The sequence below is a fragment of the Cebus imitator genome, unplaced genomic scaffold (assembly GCF_001604975.1).
Source record: "Cebus imitator isolate Cc_AM_T3 unplaced genomic scaffold, Cebus_imitator-1.0 Scaffold46, whole genome shotgun sequence".
In the NCBI taxonomy this organism is placed as follows: Eukaryota; Metazoa; Chordata; class Mammalia; order Primates; family Cebidae; genus Cebus; species Cebus imitator.
Genome location: NW_016107361.1, coordinates 1987416 through 2005838, shown reverse-complemented (window position 1 = coordinate 2005838; position 18423 = coordinate 1987416). Strand labels below are relative to the sequence as shown.

Genomic DNA, 18423 nt, shown 5'->3' with positions numbered 1-18423 from the left:
AAACAGAGGTTGGGGGAGGCAACTGTGTCTCAATAAGGAAGACAATGATGGCTCACTAATTGGTTAAACCCATTGGCATTAGCTTCGCTTAGGGTGCAAAGTCCCACTACGGGCACAGAAATGTTTATTATTATTATGCCACAGATTACGTTACTGTCCAACATTACATGTCAGGCAGGCGAAAGATTTACAATTCTTGACTTTGGGTATCTGAAACAAGCTTTTCAGACTTTAATAGTGAAATCCTGTAAATTCACTCTGCTCACTGTGAAGCCATCTTGGGAGGCCACTGATGAATATGTGGGAACTTGACAGCTGTGGAATTTTATTTCTAGACTTCAACTAAGCAGAGAAAGGAAAAGGAAATCTCCTCACTGGCAGCAAAATGAAAGTGTTTACATGTGAAATTAATTGTCAGCACAAAGAGCTTTCACAGTCTCTCTGTTCCACAATATAATATTCTGTTTGGCTGCTGAGTCTTTTAAATTTTTATTTCTAAGAATAATAGCAAATACTTTCAAGGAGGGCAACAAATCAAGTCAGGAGCCAGCCACAAAAGGTTACAGAATTACCCGACTTTTCTTTTTCACCACTCCTAAAAACCATTCATTACATGAGTTTTCTAGGCTTTGATGGTACATGGTTCAAGGCCAGGCGCAGCAGCGGCCAGCTAATTGAACACAGAGGTCAGCTGCAAACATTTATGTTGTGCAACATAGCGTTCCCCTTATCCCGGCCCCATTCCTTTCCAATAAGAGCACGTTTAGCACAAAGCAATCCACCTAAAGACTCCATAAATCCAAAAAAGGGAGTCACTGATCGAGGAATTCTCAGATTTCTGCCAAGGCACCCTCCCCTGGACTGGAGGTCAGCCTGGTACAGTAATCAGAGCCAAACTGTGGACTGGACTCAAGGAATTAAGTTCAGCACTTCAAATCTTGACTTTTAATGGGCAATTTTCCTTTTCAGCAATGAAGAGAAAGTACAAATAGCTGGTAACAGCCCAAAGTAAACAAGGAAAAAAAGTGCAATAATAAAGCTCGGATATGAATCTTACAAGCAGTATGTAAGAAGAGTCTTTCCAAACGAAGGGAAAAAAATAAAGCAGCCTTTTTAAAATTTGGTTTGAGATTATGCAGTTTTGAGTGAACAATAAGAAAAGAAAGGCTTTACAATACAAGATAGTTCCTCTCTTTGGCGAAGAAAAAAAAAATCAGCCTTTGTTAGCTTGCAGCAAAAAGGCACCTCAGGCATTTAAGCACAGTATAAGCTTTTCTTTGCCCCTGTGACCTCAAGAAATATGTTAAGAAAATCTTTTTTACCTCCCTGCAGTGGAACCAGAATAAATATTTACTTAACACCATCTGAGTTCTAAGTCTGGACCACCTTATTCCATTATATAAATTGGTTTTCATTTGTAACCAAGAAATTAGGAACATGACATCTGGTGACATTTCTACTTTTAAGGTACATTAAGAATCAAAAAGGAAAGAAAGAAAACATGTGAATACTAACTCTATATTATGCCCCAGCACACCAAACTGCACTTGTGAATTTTAGAATGGTATTATTCACCACAATTGAGAGTAAAAGCTGTTGATATGCTTTCTAATACTAGACATCTGGAGTAGCAGGGCTTTTTCCAAGCACATTCCAAGGTTAATAGGAAACATCTAGACTTGCTTTTATTAGCTTGTTTGAATAATTTTAAGTATGCTATGCCAGGTTTCACCTTCAAGTAACTATACGAAGTTTAATGTCTAGTCACCAAGAATGCTATTTTTTCTTTCCTTCTGTCAAAAAATTACTGTGCTATCCATTAAAGTCTTATGAAAAATTTCCCCCAACAACATGAAAGAATAATTACTCAAAAATACGACTTCTTTTGTTAAAGCCTTCACTTAAGGGCTAGTGAGATAATTACTTATTTAGACGTAGGATTTTGGATTTTTCTTGGTCTGGGTGGATGAGACAGCCAGTTGCTTTTAAGAGTCTGAAGATACTTCAAAGCATTCCTCTTGTTGACATGTGTAAGACAGACCTTTCCTGAAAGTCTGCATGTTCTCCTGAAGTGCTCATTCCAAAAGAAACTAATTGCTCTTTCCATCAATGGACCCTCTTCTACTGGTAGCAGCGAACCCTTCAGCATTTAGCTCAAGTCATTTCACAGTTCAATGCTTGTCTTATACTGTCCTGGTCATTTAAAAACTGATGTCTCTTCAATAGCAAACAGCATCATAACGAACCACTAACTTTAGAAGGAAAGTGGTTTCTATTGCAGAAGGACGTAATTAAAATTGGTATAAATCACAGGCTGCAGATTTCTTATCTGGTAAGAATTCTAACTTTTTTAAAAAAGAAGAAATATATCCAGATTTGTATCTACATGCTATTTAAATGCTCAGGACAAAAAGAGGCCACTAACAGGCTTCTATGAAAACTTAGAAAACTAAAAGTACAAGAAGAATAGAATAGGGTTACAATGGATGTGCCCCTGCACACCACCTAGGTTTTCAACCCCTCTGGGTGGAGCCAAGACTGATTAAGCAGAAGGCTTCTCTCTGATGAAGGATTCAGTCAGGCAGTACCATTCAAGGCCGAGAAGACTGAAGGGAGGAGCTCCCAACCCAAACAGATAAAGTGTTTCAGGCCTAGTAGTCACCTAAGAAACATATGCTTCTAGAGCTGTGAAAATATCTACAAAAAGAATGCCAGTCTAGAGGCGTAAGTTCCCTAGAAAAAGAATCACAGATAGTTTAATTAATATGAAAAAGGTAGTAGTGGAAGCTCAGGCCTTCATTCCAAATTCTGACTGTATTCTCCAACAAGAAAAGACCTCAACTACATGTTTTTCCCCTAAGTCTTTCTTCCATTGTAAACCAAATGTCACAACCATCCTTCTCCAAAAGAAGGGAACTATGAGCAATAAACAGGTGTAGTTGGAACCCACAGAGACAGAAAATGTAAATTTGGTAACCCACAGTTTTCTGTAGAAATGCATAATACAGTCCATTATGTTTTGTTTTGTTAATTTCAAGCATGTTTTCCAGGTGCACTCATTTAATCTTCACAATGTTACTGCAAGGAGGAAATAAACCCATATATATAAAGCACTGGCAACAGGGTCTGGCACATAAGTAAGCATATCTGTTTTAGCTACCATTGTCATCATCCTCACCATTTTACAGATGAGAACACTAAGGGAGAATAGTCAGGGAACCTGCCCAAGGTCTCCAGTGTTCGTATGTTGCTACAGTTGAGGAAAAAACTAGTCTTAGAGCAACAGCTGTGGCTTGGCTACATTAAGACTTTGGATCTAATTAAACCCAAGCAATACTGGTAATACAGTTTTTTTTTTCTTTTTTCAATGTTCCCTGGAAGGAAATGTCCAGCACAACATAAATATGTAGCAATCATTGCAGCTAATAACAAAATGCATTTGCTGAAAAACCAAACTGTTTTAATATGACCCCCAAATGGTCTCTCAAACAGTTCCTTCTCAGATGGCTACCAATGAACAATCTAATTCAGTACAGCTTTCTCTTTCATCAAATGCATTTGAAATCCTGTTCACTATAACTTTGCTTATCAAAAACTGCTTAGTTAAAAAATAAATATGTTTTATCAATGATCGGCAGACACACAAACCATATATTGCATAAAAATATAAAGTATTTTTCTTCCTCTCAATTGAAGAAGAGAATAAACACTTATTAGACGAGAGGCAGTATATAAACTACTAAGAATGATAAATTCAGAAAGAAAAATAAATTTAACCTAACTCCATTTGGAAACTTTTAATTAATGTATTAGAAATCTAGACAGTTCCAAAGATGGACAAATAGCAAGACAGAGATGGGGCAACAAACTAATGGTTAGTTGTTAACATCCTAAAAGTATCCAATAGCAAATAATAAGGTATGCTGTATTTGATCCTCAAATTGCAGGTAGAGTACTGTATTCAATCACAGTCAAAGATGTGATGACCTGCCGACTTCATCTAAACATCCTAACAGCTGATCAATTTAGTAAAAATTCACATTGATCATGAGATGAATTGTTTCAAAGATGCCAAATAACAAATTTAATTGAATTCTGATTGAATTGATTGTGCCAGTGTAGACAGTCAAGCCTTGTATAACAAAATTAAAGTTTAAGAAGTGGCTCTCATATTTTTTTTAAAAAAGGAAAAAGATTAGGTTTAATAAAGATTAAATGAAAAGATGTGGAGACTTGTCTCCCAGAACTTGATAACAAGATCAGAACAATTTATGATTCTATTAATCAAAAGTGAAAAAAATGTGCAAGACCAGGGCATTTCATGATGTATAATTAGACCCAGGACTCCACAGGGCAATAAGGAATGGAGACTCAGTTCTAGTCCACAGCATCCAGGCTTTGGAAAAGTTAAATCGAAATAATAAAGGACTAAAACTGAAAATAAGGGCTCAGAGATATGGACAGAATTTTTGATCCTACATTAACTAAATTGGCTAGGTATATAATCTCAATTACCCAGTCAATTAATAAAGAAATATTTACTAAGTACTTTCTGCAGGTATTGAATATTTGGTAGGCAGTTTTAATCCTATACAATTAGCATCTTATCAAAGAGTAAGTCCGATAAGTTTGGGCTGGAAATATCAAAGTAGCAAAGAAAATACTTTTTTTTTTTTTTAAAGGATTTTTCCAAACTAAGGCACCAAATTCTGGGAAGTCTATTCCGGAAAGGGGTGTGCTAGTTAACATAATTTATTCAAATTCTAATTGTTAATCACACAACTGAAATTGCGCTATTGCATGCATTTAAACAGTGGGTACATCCCTGCACAGTATTCATTCTTTCAGCTAGTATTAATGAATTCCTACCATGCAGAAGGCACTAGGTTAAGTGCTCACCCACGTGTTACCTAACCCACATGGCACATTGATCCATACAGACTCAGCAATGCCTGGCAAATGAGCACAAGAACAGACTTCCACATCATGGTTCCAATGAGCCTTTGGGTGGCTTTCACTAGGATGACTTAGTGGGAGGAATGAAACAATACTTCATTGAGGAAATGGTTAATATCAAACCTTTACTTGGGTCATATTTATAAGCATAAGTTTTATCCATATCAATACTGACTAGCTTTCCCTTGATAATCTGCAAGTTGGCTGGCAAAGAGGCAGGATCTTCTCCTAATTTCTACTCTTTCCTGTCCAAGAATAAGTTCTATATCAGACACCAACTTTATCCAGTAAAAGTGTCCTCAAAATGCCTGGACCCATTTTAAACAAAACAACTTTTGTAGATTTCTCCTTGTCCAGCCACTAGACTGTAGTACTTTTCCCTGCTGGAATTGTATCAAACTCAGTTCAGCAGGAAGGCTGTTACCTGCCCCAGTAATCAAAGGACATGGTGTGTGATGGTGATCTGAGTAAGAGCTGGGATGGAGGAGAGAAGAGTTGGAGCTGGGAGCCACACCAAAACTTCTGTGCACATTATGAGTCTCCCTGTTGTTTTAATTACCTATTGGTGAGTCTTTGGCTCCACATTTTTATTGGCAAAAACTACTTAGCTATTCCCCCTTCCTTTCCAATCAATGGCTCTGGTTCCCAAATTTCAGCAAAAAGGGGCAAACAGACCTTCCTTTCATGCCACATTCCTTATCCTTCTCCTCCTTGAATATGTTATATTGATATTTTGCTCCATGAAAGTAAGGATGCACACTGAACCAGTCTAAAATCAGGGATTTAAAAATATAGCTAGATTATTGTAACACTTTCAAGGCAAAAAGCTTAGGTTAGAAACAATTATAAGGTAAGGATGGGCCATAATTTTACTTTAAGAATTTTTATTACCCTGTGAAACCAGGGCAGATTTGCTCTACTGTCATGATTGCCTCAGACTACTGAGACAAATGGTGCTGCCCACTGGAAAAGGACCATTAATACTCTCATGTATAATGACGCCCCAGTGTTCTGGATTAGATGTGTGGCACTACCCTAAAATGACATTCCTCTTTCAGCAGACCATATCAACTTAGCTTTCTGGACTCTCAGGACCTCTTCTGCCTAAAGGAATGCAAAAGAAAGGAACACACAATTTAGGAGTTATTTTTGTAGTGTGCGTATATCTCACTTAACTCTTCCCCCTTACTTCCCAAACATTGAGCCTTCTAAAATATTCAGTGAGAGGCTCTTTTCAGTAGTAAATTGTTTATTAGTGTATATTCATTTTCTGGACTGCCTGACTTACAACTGAGCTATCACAGCAGGGCAGTGTCCGGCCATAACTCACTGTAGATACCAAAGTGGGCTACCTGGTCGTGCCCAGAAATAACAGATCATCGTGCATCCATGACCACTGACTCATTCCTTTATTCCACAGACAGTTGTTGATTACTGAGGATGTGCCAGATCCTAGTTAGGTATGGGAGCACAGATCAGACTGGTTCATGGTGTGGGATCTATTCCAAAGTCTCATTAAGAAATGTCAATGAAGGTTAGAGTTTCCTTTCACTTTGTAAAAAGAGAACACCAAACAATTTCTCTACAATTTCATTCCTGAGAGTTCTCTCCCTCAATTGCTACCAAAAAGGGAAAGTGTTCCTCACTTACTAAATGGTCAATATTCTTGTTTCAAGTTTACAACCTTGGAGGGTAGAAAAACATGCATAAATAAGCCAGCTTCAAGTATAAAGTTAAATGTGTGGTAAGAGTAGAGAGGAAGAGAAGATGATTCCTGCTGGATATACCATGGTAAGTTTCAGAGAAGAACTGTCATTCAAATTCAGTCTTGAAGAACGGCTTCATTTTGTTGGAGGTGCATTCCTTCTGAACCAAGTAAGAAAGGCACAGAAGGAGGGAATCCCAGGGAAGGTTTAGAATAACAAGTGGCCTGGTCCCTCTAAGAAAATATCCACTGTGGCTAGAAATAGAAGATTAATTCATATAGTTCCTGACCTACCTGTCAAGCCACAGAAAATAAACTTAGGAAGTTCTCAATATAGCAGGTTAAAAAAAAAATACTTCAAGGTATGAGGTGGAGACGGCATAAAGAATTCAAGGAGCAATGCTTACCTAGGTCACTTTTACTGAGAGATTTACAGACAAGTCCCACCTCATCTGAAGGGGTTAAAAGAGCGAGTCACATCATTTCATGTGGAAAATCTTGCAGCTGATGCATTCCAAGGTAAGATTCTGTGCTGTTTATAAGAGTTTGCAGGAAAAAAAATCCCTCTTGGACTTGGCTTTCCCTGATTTTCATGTATCATGTGATGAGATTCCCTTTGGTTGGCCACTAGATTACCGACTAAATTAGTAACAGCCTGTAGTCCTCAAATTGTAAACAATTTTATTATGATGACATAAGTGTTGGCTTATATTTTTGAATAAATATGGTTAATCGGGAAGAAATGGAAAGAGAAAAGCAGCTGGGTACATGTGGGTGCAAGTGATGAGCGCATGCCTGCACCCAGACAGCCATACAGGAGGGAAGATGATCCTTCTACTGGGCAGCTTGCACAGCAGCATCCTCCTCTCTGGCCAAGCAGACACTGCTGAACCTGCTGGGATTTGCCAATGAAAGTGCTGCCACTTTCTCAAGAAAAAGAAGATAAGCATGTGCCCTTTTCCCTTCCCAGTTCCTTCTAGCTAGAGACCTTTCTTCTCTCCACCACTCCACCCCAGCCTAAGGGGAATGAGAGGGAGCAAAGCAAGCTGTACCTTTAACTAGAAAGTGTAAGTGAGTGAGTGTGTGTGTTCCTTCCTGTTAAGCACAATCAAAAGGCAAAGAACCTGAGACAGGTTGGTAACCTGAGTGAGAGCCCTGGGCCATCTCTAAGATGCCTGCTCAGTGGCTTCCTATTGCTTAGCACATCAAGTCCTTGACTTCTAGGTCTAGTTTTTGAAGTCTGTCCTTGACAGCACAGAGGTCCTAAACAGGAAGGAAGATTTCCCCTATGACAGTGTAAAGGTGTTATGCTCACACTTGCAAGCCTAACTTTCTAATGCACTCGTTTTATCTGGAATACTCCTCTCTCTCATCTAAATCTACCCAAATATTCTTAATTTTTCATTTACTCAATATAAGGACTGGTACTAAGTACTAGAAATCAAAGCTTAATAAGGCATAGTACTTACTCTCAGGGAGCATAGAGTCCACTTCTAGGTTTCAAATTTTGTATCAACTCCAATCAATTGTTAATGGCATCCTGGAACACCATATTGAGGATTTTGAAATCATACTCAAGCTGAATAATAATGAGTTTCAAGGTTGATTAGCAATGTCTCCTACACGTATAAAAGTTAATGATGGAGATAGCCATATATTTGCTATTTCTGGCTCTAGCTTAGTTTCGACCTTCTTAATAAAACTTTTCCACGACTATCCCCAATCCCCAGTCCTCAATAACATCACCCGTACCATTTAGCACTCTATAGTTTTACATCGTTAAGTTTGCTGCACATCACAGAATCACAGAAAGAGATTCTACTGGAAATAAACCGAGGCTATAAAGTTCCAATACTGGGAGTAAAGATCCTCCTGGATCCACACTGCAGGAAAAGCTGCTGTGAGCTTTAAATACCACAGCTGGATCCAACCCAGAGAGGTGGCATCACACAACACTGTCAGAGTGTAGCACTGGAAGCTGGGAAAGGTGAGCCATCACAAGTCATGCTTTTCTGGCAAGTGCCACACTTTATGGTTTCACTGCATTTTGTTTTATCCCTTTAATAATGGAAAATAATTTGTTGTATAAACTAAAATTGCATTCATTTTGGCTTCCTATAACTTTCAAAAAAGAGGTTAAAAATACAAATTACTTCCAGTTCACAAAAACTAAATATGATTAAGTCACTAAGAATGGATTTTAAAAATTCAACTTAATAGATGTTAGGATGCATAGGCCAAATATTTATTCAACTTCTACCATATATTTAATACTTTACCAAGCACTGTATATGAAGTTTATAAATCCTCTGGAAGCTTATAATTTAGCTGAGCAAAAAAAGAAATGCATATGATCCAACTAACAAATAATGCCATCCTGGTTAACACCATGGTATTACTACTAATAACTGAATTGATATTTAGAATTTAGCTGAGAGCCATGTTAATGCTTACGTCCCAGACCATTAGGGCAGTTGATACTTATGCACTAACAGATCAATTTCAGGATCACTGCTATTTTTTAAATCACTAAGATGAACTATTCTTGAAGCTCTTCCTAGGTGTAAAATATATTCCAGAAATGTCCATTTCAAATAAATTTACACCCAATAAATGATATTTTTAGCAATCATAATTTCTACAGATGTGGACTAAGAATTTATGGTTAACCTGATATCCAGTTTGAAGTAGAGGAACCCTTTAAAATTGATAGATTGTAATATATCTTCATCAACCAAGATGACACTGTCCAAGTACATTCAATACATTTTCCTCTGGTATATTCAGATTGGATTTGCTGGTAAGATTTCCTTATCCCCAGTTTTTTCTTCTATAATACAGGAATTATATGGATAATTCAGGCAAATCCTTCCCACTCCTACATCACTCCAGCAACATTTTGAATTACCAAGATGAATCAGACAAAATCAATTTTTTGAGCATAATTATTCAGATAATTATTTCAACCTTCCATTTCACTTTGGCTGTGAGGATATAGCCTTAAAAGGCTTTCCATCCAGGAACAACACTAATAAAAATATGTAGGACCCAGGGAGCTATGGCGTTTCACACCAAGGATCGCCAGTCAGCCCAGTGCATCTGAATGCTACATCAGGTCTTTAACTGACCAGGTAAATGAATACTTCAAAGCATAAAATTCATTAATAGCCATGTATAAATTTAGGTATTACTCATTTGGTTCGGCAGAGTATTCACATTTTAGAAGTGTATTTTCCTATTTTAGAAACATTCATCTCAGGATTTATAATAAAGTGAATTTCTTCAGTGTATTTATGATTATGATCTGCTTTACATCTTTTAAAGAACTGTATCGGGTTAAAATGGAATGATACTCGGAACAGCTGTTTATTCCAAGATTGCTGCTCAAATACCTTTTCCTACCTGAATTATCTCTATAGCTCAAGAGGAAGCTGGACTGGCTTAACCCAAATAGACTATCCCTACTGTCCTAATTCCCCAAACAACTCCCAATTCTCCAACTCACCATTCACTGGAAACTGGTGAAAAAGACAGTACCATATAAAATTACCCTCCTAGGTACACTTCAGCATCTTCACCATCAAAAGTCACTGAGCAACTGGCGCATTTACATTCTCAACCCAATGGCACAAGCTATGAATAGGACTTCATCCCTCCCCAATCTTTGTCTTTTTCTTTAAACAAGGAAACCTTATGTTAATGGAGAGATTATTGAAAGGGTCTTCTTGTAAACCCATGAATGCCACTTCAGACTGTACAAAAAGCAGAGCTCTGTGAATGATACAATGGAGTCAACTCATCTGTTTTAAAAGCTCAGCATCAGTCTTAAAGAGAACTTATATTGTTCGAATTTCTAGGTCCCTGTTAAAACGTAATAAGCCCATGCTTATGCCACTGTGAGTCCATGGCACACACACACTTAGAGGCAAGTTTACTGTGTAGAAAGCAATCATGTTGAAAACCAGGACTTAACCTTGACAATTAATTAAATAATTTAGTTTTTCAAACTATTCAATAGGATCATCTACTGATTTTGAAATGTTTTCTTCTCAACCTATCTGAAGCAGGTACCTTTAAAATAGAATACCTAAATAGTAAGAAATCACGTAAAATACAATCATAGCAATTAAAATTTAGCAAAAAGCCAAATATAAATTAAAGAAATGTTGAAGACTCAATATCCTGCTAATTGAAAAAAAAAAAAAAAAGTAGGGGTGGGAGAGGCACATTTACTAGAAAACAAAAAGCTAGAGAATGAGTTATTTAAAAAAATTCTGTTCAAGTAAGATCCAGCAAACTATACTCAAAATTGACACTTAGAACAGTACTCTTGAGTTGCAAAACCCCAGATGCCACCATGCACAACTGTAATCTATGTAAATAGCACTTCCTGCAGTTGTGCTCAAGGAGCCCCATACATAGGACACACCTCCTAGAGCTGCACAAGTTGATTATATTTTTTTGATGATATGGAAGGCATTCAAGAATCCTTATGTGTCTCCACATTATTATTGTAAAACGCTATCATTTTAGGTATGTAAAAAGTCCAGATATTGAATCACTATGTTATGAATTCTGGAATGTACTGGATAATTTCTTACACTAAAATGAGCTGATTATAAATTTGTATTTGAAATAAGCCCTTTACTAAATAGGTTAAATACACTGAAATTAGATCCTCTTTAGTGTTTTAAATTATGTAAATGGAAATGCAAACAGGAAAACCAGGCTTACATATTTTCTAGAGGTGTCCAGGAGTTCAATCTACTGCTTCACAAGCTGCAGTTTCTATTGAATGTGGGCCAAGTCTTTAAGTAAGCCAGTTACAGAGGTCCACAAAAATTCCAGTTTTAATCAAGGAAAGAAAATTAACTTGATTTTGCCAAAAGGGAGAAAGAGGAGATACAAGACACCTCTAATATCACTTCTAAAAAAAAAAAAAAAAAAGTGAAACTTTTTTTTACATTAATTTGTGCAAAGACTTTTAAGATCTCAGACGTTCTGGAAAAAGAGAATTGCTAGAAAGTTACTTGGAATCACCCACAGACAATAACTGTCAGTGGTTTCATTTCAGGCAATGGGCTTGTGCCAAAAGGGACTGACATCTTGATGAAAGGATCACCAAAAAGTTGTGAGAATATTTTCATGAGTAAAAATGCTTCCAGGAGCAACAAATTGTGATTTCCCATTCTGCCACCATACATAAATGACAACTGCAAAAAATTAACATGTAATAATAATTTGCATTTGCTTTTCTGCATTCAAATGGTTCCAACTTCCACTCTCTGCTTTGGCAGGCATGCTTGACTTCTACAAAGCTCATTCCTCTTACTACGACAGAACCATGATATCTTACTCCTTAACCTTGATCTATAGAGTTAGCTTTGGCTAGGTGAGTAGTCATATTTATGTTTAAACTGGTCACCTGACATATTGCAACATACATGAACCTCTGTGATCTATTTATGATCACAGAAAGTAGGTAAAGTTCTGAGATAACGAGGTTGGAGGCAAGGTTGATGTGGCCAATCACAGTAAAAAATGATTAAGAAAATACAAATACTTTAGAGCAGCTGATTTTATTACCATCCTATTATTCTATGACAACTAATTAAGAATTTAATATGAAGTTAGGAACCATTTGCACGAAATCCATTGACTAGCTTAATTTTATGTTCACTTCTTTTTTTCTACCTGAAGTTCCTTAATTTGATCATTTTCCAACATGATCCAAGCAAGACCTACTTCATGACCTGCTTTGATACCACTTGTTGAAATAACAAGTGAGGCACACATAAAAAATAAAACACTTGTTAATAACAGTCAAACTGAACTCATTTAACTGCCTGATTCATTTTTCTCTTTGGAAGCTTATACTTGGGTTGATCTCAAAGAAAACATCAAGGATATCAGATTAAATTTTGATTCATTAAATTCCACCCTCATTTAAAAGAAAAAAACTAAATCTAAATTTGGATATCACACATTCTAAGTGACAAAGCGGTGTTTTAAAGAGTATAAACATCTGCAGTAGGACATGCTGTACTTCACTAAAAAGTTTTATGATATTTCTATTATTTTTTTAATCTTATTTCCAAAGAGGACATTTTTCATAGATGATTAATATACTTATTCAGCTGCTTTTAATGTGTATGCCTTCTGTCAGCAGTGAAACATTAAACTGCATTCTCTGTGGATCATAAGCTTTGTCAGAAATAGTTATACTTTTATTTACAGGTTAACATGCTTGACTAAAATTTTAGAGACATCTAAAATTGAGTACGATGTCTCTCATAAATGAAGCTATAAATCAAGAAAAAATGACAGTAATTATGTTAAATAGATGGGGTATATTAATAGAAAAATTCATGCTTTTCATCTGTATTGCGCTAAAGGCTAGTACATGCAGTAGCTGTTTGATCGGCTGGACAGACTCCTCAGTTTTGGATAAGTTGGGGCTGGCTCTAAGACCCAAGGCTTTGTTCGAGTCCTACTGCTGTCACCACTTCCATGCGTGTCACAACACATCACTCTTCCTAAAAAAACCGAGTAGTTTCTGTTGTTCAAATTAAATAAATCTCCACTTCCAAAAGACGAATTTTAGTTTTCTATTCAAAATAATAGCAAATCAAAAGAACCAATTTGTCAGATCCAATTCACGTAAATTGCTGTACTGCAATGCTCCCAGGTGCTGGAGACAGAACCTTTTAAGGTCAGATGGGGTGTAGGAATAATGAAGGGTTGAGGAGGATGATGGTGGATGGTTGAAATTTACATGTAATAGACTGATAAGAAGTACTGAGAATCTCCTCTGATGACCAAATCTTACCATTTTGAGATTCTTAGTCTTGGGCTTCTATTCTCCCTCTCTTCAGTCCAGGGAGACCAACCTGCAAAATATGTTTAAATACAGTAGACACAGCGCCTTACCACAGGTCAGCAAATGAAAAATGCTTCTTTGGAGGTTACATATGAAAAACCATTTTCTGTGGTTGTTACATGCAAATTATTGTTAACTACTGGGATTTCTGAAAGAGCTTTCCAAGTGGCCTATAGGCTTAAACAGGGGACAAAGGAATCCCTAGTACTTGGCTTTGCAGAGTCCTGGGCTATTCTTAGTGTTTGGTTCATCTTTAAATTGCATGAGTTCAAAAGGTTTAGCAACTTAAAAGTAGAACCAAGTGATAAAAATAGATTGTTTTCTGGCTGCTCTTTGTTCCCAGACATACTACTGGCAGTATATTTGCAATCAAAACGACAGAATAGGAATCAGCCTTCCACCGTGTAGTGTAATGCCTCAGAGTGGATATTTTTGGAAATGGCACTGCATTACATAACCTTCCGTGTTCAAAAAAAAAAAAAAAAAAAAAAAAAAACCTACACGGCGGGGGGGAGGGGGCAGTCAGGAATATATACCATTATGTCCTTCTCCCTAAACCAAATAAACATTAATGTACATACTGCAGTGATTTACCCTCAACCTTTCTGTTATCAGAAGACAGCTCTTTTGTTAACAGGACAAAAATTAAGATGAATGGAGAAACTAAAAGTTCTCAAAAAGGGTATCATAAGCTCTAAATGTTTTCCTATAATGTTATAGATACACATAAATGCAAATCAGATTATTATTATCACCAAGAAGAAAACAGTCATTTATTTTTAAGGCCCTCCCCGTCAAAGTTCAACTGCTTTATAAGAAAATGCAGAAAAAAGTGCTGCAAGATCGAACGCCTAAGACGACCCTCGGCAGCAGCAGCATTCAAAGAGTGATCAAGTGTAAGGACGGAGGAACACAAACAAATTTTATAAAAGGGGAGGAAAAGCTTGCATGCACGAAAGTGCATTTAATGCAAAGAAACACAACAGTTTCCAACAATGCTTTAGGAGCAAGAAGAACAAAATAAACCACACCACCAAGCACAAAACCCCACCCCTTCCCAAAAGAATTCATTTCTCCCTCTAAACTTGTGCATTTTAGAAAAAGCTCAAGTAAAATTCCAGCCTGAATGCGGCACGACCAAAATGCCAGAATTTCTCCAAGGTACACGCTTCAGCTCTTTAAAATTTAGAGGGAAGAAGCATGAACTCTGCAGGGTTGAAGGGTCCAGCTAAGAGCAACGGCAAGGAATCGACACAAAAGAGAAAGCAGCGCTCCCAGCCGGGGATAGGAATGGTATATACTTACAGACAAAAGCCCCGCTCCCTGTTCACTCTCTCTCCTCTCTACACCTGAAACACAAATGTGGATGAAAAAGGGCATCATGCTAGAAAGACAGCTTGTGGGGGAGGGGGGGTTGTGGGAAGGGAGGGGGAGGGGAAAGGGGTGGAGGAAGAGGAGGGAGGAGGGGGAAGGGAAACAAAACCCAAACCGGCTTCACTTCCAAGAAGTGCAGCCTTGGAAAAAGGAGGAGATGATCTCCCTGCCTCACGCTCTCTCTCCTAGAGTGTGTGTGTGTCTCTCTCTCTTTCTCTAAGAGTCTCTCTCTCTCCCTCTCCCTCTCTCTTCCGCTAGTGTGCTAGTGAACAATGAGCTAATTCTGATGGAGCTGGCGCGGAGCCAGCGCCCCAGCCTTGCTGCCACTGTGCAGCCGCCTAGGAGCCAGACTGCTTACTCGGCAGGAATCGGCGGCTCAGGGCACCGTCGGCTAGCGGCCAAGAGGCGCGCACGCCCCGACACCCCGCACCCGCGCCCCGGGGCGCCCCGCTCGCTGCGCCGCCCCCACTGCGCTGCGTGGGGACCCGGGAAGACAAAGCGACCCGCAGCTCTCCGGCCCCGGCCCCGGCCCCGGCCCCGCCCCGGGAGCTCGGCGCGCGCAAACCCCGGGCCTGCCTCCCCGCCCCCGGCCAGCCTCTTCGCCTCGACGTGCAGTTGCTTTTCAGACAAATAAGGAGGCGGAGGAGGCGGTTTGGGGGTGCGCCAGGCGTGAAGGCGGCCAGGGTGCTGCACAGCCCGGCGGCCTGCCAGGGCGGTGGGGAGAGGCGGCGCGGCCCGTACTGTAATAATAAACCTGCAGAGAGGGCATCTGAGGGAAAGAGGACGGCGACGGGCGGCAGCCGCCTTCCTTTTATGTGCCTGTCCTGGGCGAAGCAGAAAATGGTGCCCGCGGCGGCGCGGAGCCGCACTCAAGGACACACAAAGAGTCCGCACTGCCTGCCTTTGCACACTGCCCCAGGTCGGACCCCGCCGTCTCCCCGCTCCCTTTGGTGGGGAAGCCCGGGGCGGGGAGCGCCCCCGAAGGCCGGCCCCAGAGGTCCTGTGGCTGCGCGTGCACACACACACGTGCACACAGTCACACGCGCACAGCCAGCAAGAGCTGCGGCCTGGCGTGATGGGGCCAAGACAGACACCCCTGGTGCTTCCTTCTCCTTCCCTGAAGGATTTAACACGCTGCCCCTCTGAAATTGGACTTTTTCAAATCGAGGATTGCTTTAAAAAATAAAGCGCTTTGCCATTTCCGATTTTTGTAAACTCGTCTTTCTTATTTAAAATCTATCTTTTCATAGTAATGTAATAGCTCAAAATGTTGCAACAAACTCAAACAAACTGGTTTTGTTGCCAATAAAGCAGGATATCATTTTATGGTAACTGTCAGATGTTAGCGGAGAAGATTATTTCCTAATTTAATTGCTTTGCCAAGAAAAAAATATATAAAGGATCATGGGGGCTACTAAATTTGCTATCCACTTTTCCCCCTAATCAGTGAACGCAATGTTTTCCATTGCAACAAAGAAAATAAGGTAAATTTACAAAACTCAATTTTTAAACATATGTTTACAGAATATCTTATGTTTTGGATTTAACATACTGGGTACAGAAATAACAAACCTTAAAAAGCAATACTTTACACTCACAATTCTAAAAGAATGCATTGAATTCTCTGTAAGCTTGTTGCTGGGACCATAGGTCGCCTTTAAAACTGCAAAGCCTCTGCCACAACAAATGCCTATTAGACTGCACAGGGTGTGATGTTTAAGGAGCCCACCGAAAGCTTCTCTGAATTAATGTAAAACACTGCAGTCACTTTCCTGCAAAAATAAGACGATTATTTGGCAGCCACGGCTAGGAACAAAGGAAAGAAACATAAAGTTCAACAAATTCCCTTGACCTCTTCAAGTCAGCTCACCAGCCAGGGAAGTGCTGGAAGGAAGGTGTAAGGAGTAGGCTGGGTGGTGGGAGAGGGGAGAGGCCTGGGGGCTTCTCTGCAACTCTGGAACCGCAACACGCTGGTCAAGAGCACCTCAACATTGAGATCTTTGACATTCACCTTAGGGTCAGGCTGGAAAAGAAACCCACCCAAGAGTGCATCCTCAAATCAAAGACTATCAAAAATCTATCCCAGTAACATTTGTTCAAAAGGTCATTCTATAAGGAAACATACACACATACACACACAGGGACTTTAATGTTTATGTAAAGCTTCCCCTAAGATGTCCTTTCAAAATACAGAGAAATATGGGATTTAGTATATGTTAAACTTTCTTTCTCTTTCGTTTTCTTTAGAAATGGAGTCTCAACATGTGAAACACAGAGAAATATGGAATTTAATATATGTGAATCTTTCTTTTTCTTTCCTGTACTAATGGAGTTTCACCATTTAAAACACAGAGAAATATGAAATTTAGTATATGTTAATCTCTCTTTTTCTTTCTCTCTTCTTCCTTTCTCTCTTTCTCCCCATTTTTTTTCTGTAGAAATGGAGTCTGCTCATGTTGCCTGCTCTCAAACTCCTGGGTTTGGGCAGTCTTCACTATGACCTCCCAAAGAGCTGGGATAACAGGCACAAGCCATCTCTCTTGGCCAATTTTTCTTCACTGAAACCATAGACAAAATGGTGAGAGATTTTTAAGTATTAAGAACACTGGGTCAGAATCATAGCTTTTTTATGTGTTGTGTTCCAGAAAATAGTTATCATCCAACTATCCAAGAAACATTCTTGTGTCTCTTTTAGGTCTAGGGGGCTGTGCTAATCATTTAAGTATATACAAGAAACTCTTGCCAAGTAACCTCACTCAAACTGTAGCTAGAGCTATCTCATAATCCTCCTAGCTTCCATGTTCTGCCTCCTTCCATCTATCTTGTAGGCTGTACAGTAAACCTGCTCTTCTAAAATTTCTTTTTAATCATGGCATTCCCTGCTCCATTATGGGATAAATATAATCACACTGTTTTGCCGCAATGTGATAATAGTATGACTTCCGAACCTTATCATCTATCTCTCAATCATAAAATATCAGTCCTTGACTTCATCCTGATTGATAATTTTGGGCACATAATTATCCTTATGCCATTACCAGTCAGGAAGCAAAGTCACACAAAGATTGACTTCAGCTAAGATGTCTCACCCCTTCAGTTATATTGACATTTGGGGCCAGATAATTCTTTGATGGGGTGAGGGCAGAGGGGGAAGCTGTCCTGTGCACAGTATAACGTTTAACAATATCTCTGGCCTTTATCCACCAGATGCCTGTAGGAGACACCAGTTGTCACAACCAGATGCGTTTCCAGACACTGCCAAATATTCCAAGGGGTAAGGGAGACTCATCCTTGGGTGAGAACCACTGGCTCAAACAATCACATCCATTTCCTGAGGTGGAAGGAGGTAGCCTCCCTTGAGTCATATGCACTGCATGGAAGAGGGACAGAGACCCGAACCAAATCAGGATTTTCTTAGGGAGGAGGAAAAGGAAGTAGGCAATGTCCTTATCTTCATGGAATTGGTAGTCTGGAGTGAAGGGGTAGAGAGACAGCCTAAAGCCACAGT

General features: G+C 39.2%; 1 protein-coding gene across 10 annotated transcripts in view; it reads right to left on the bottom strand.

Moving 5' to 3' along the window:
* The window catches only part of LOC108303389 (neuronal regeneration related protein), a 28244-nt gene extending 12320 nt beyond the window's left edge, over positions 1 to 15924 (bottom strand). The window contains exons 1-3 of one of the 10 annotated variants that reach the window (XR_005199972.1): positions 15091 to 15109; positions 14847 to 14890; positions 13491 to 13551 (exon numbers count right to left, since the gene is read on the bottom strand). Coding sequence is in view for 9 of the 10 variants with exons in the window: in XM_017527205.2 (XP_017382694.1) it covers positions 14847 to 14924 (78 nt within the window). In the remaining variant the exon portion in view is untranslated. The other 9 variants (XM_037737987.1, XM_037737986.1, XM_017527209.2 and 6 more) reach the window with 9 other exon arrangements.
* Between the last annotated feature and the right edge of the window lie 2499 nt (positions 15925 to 18423).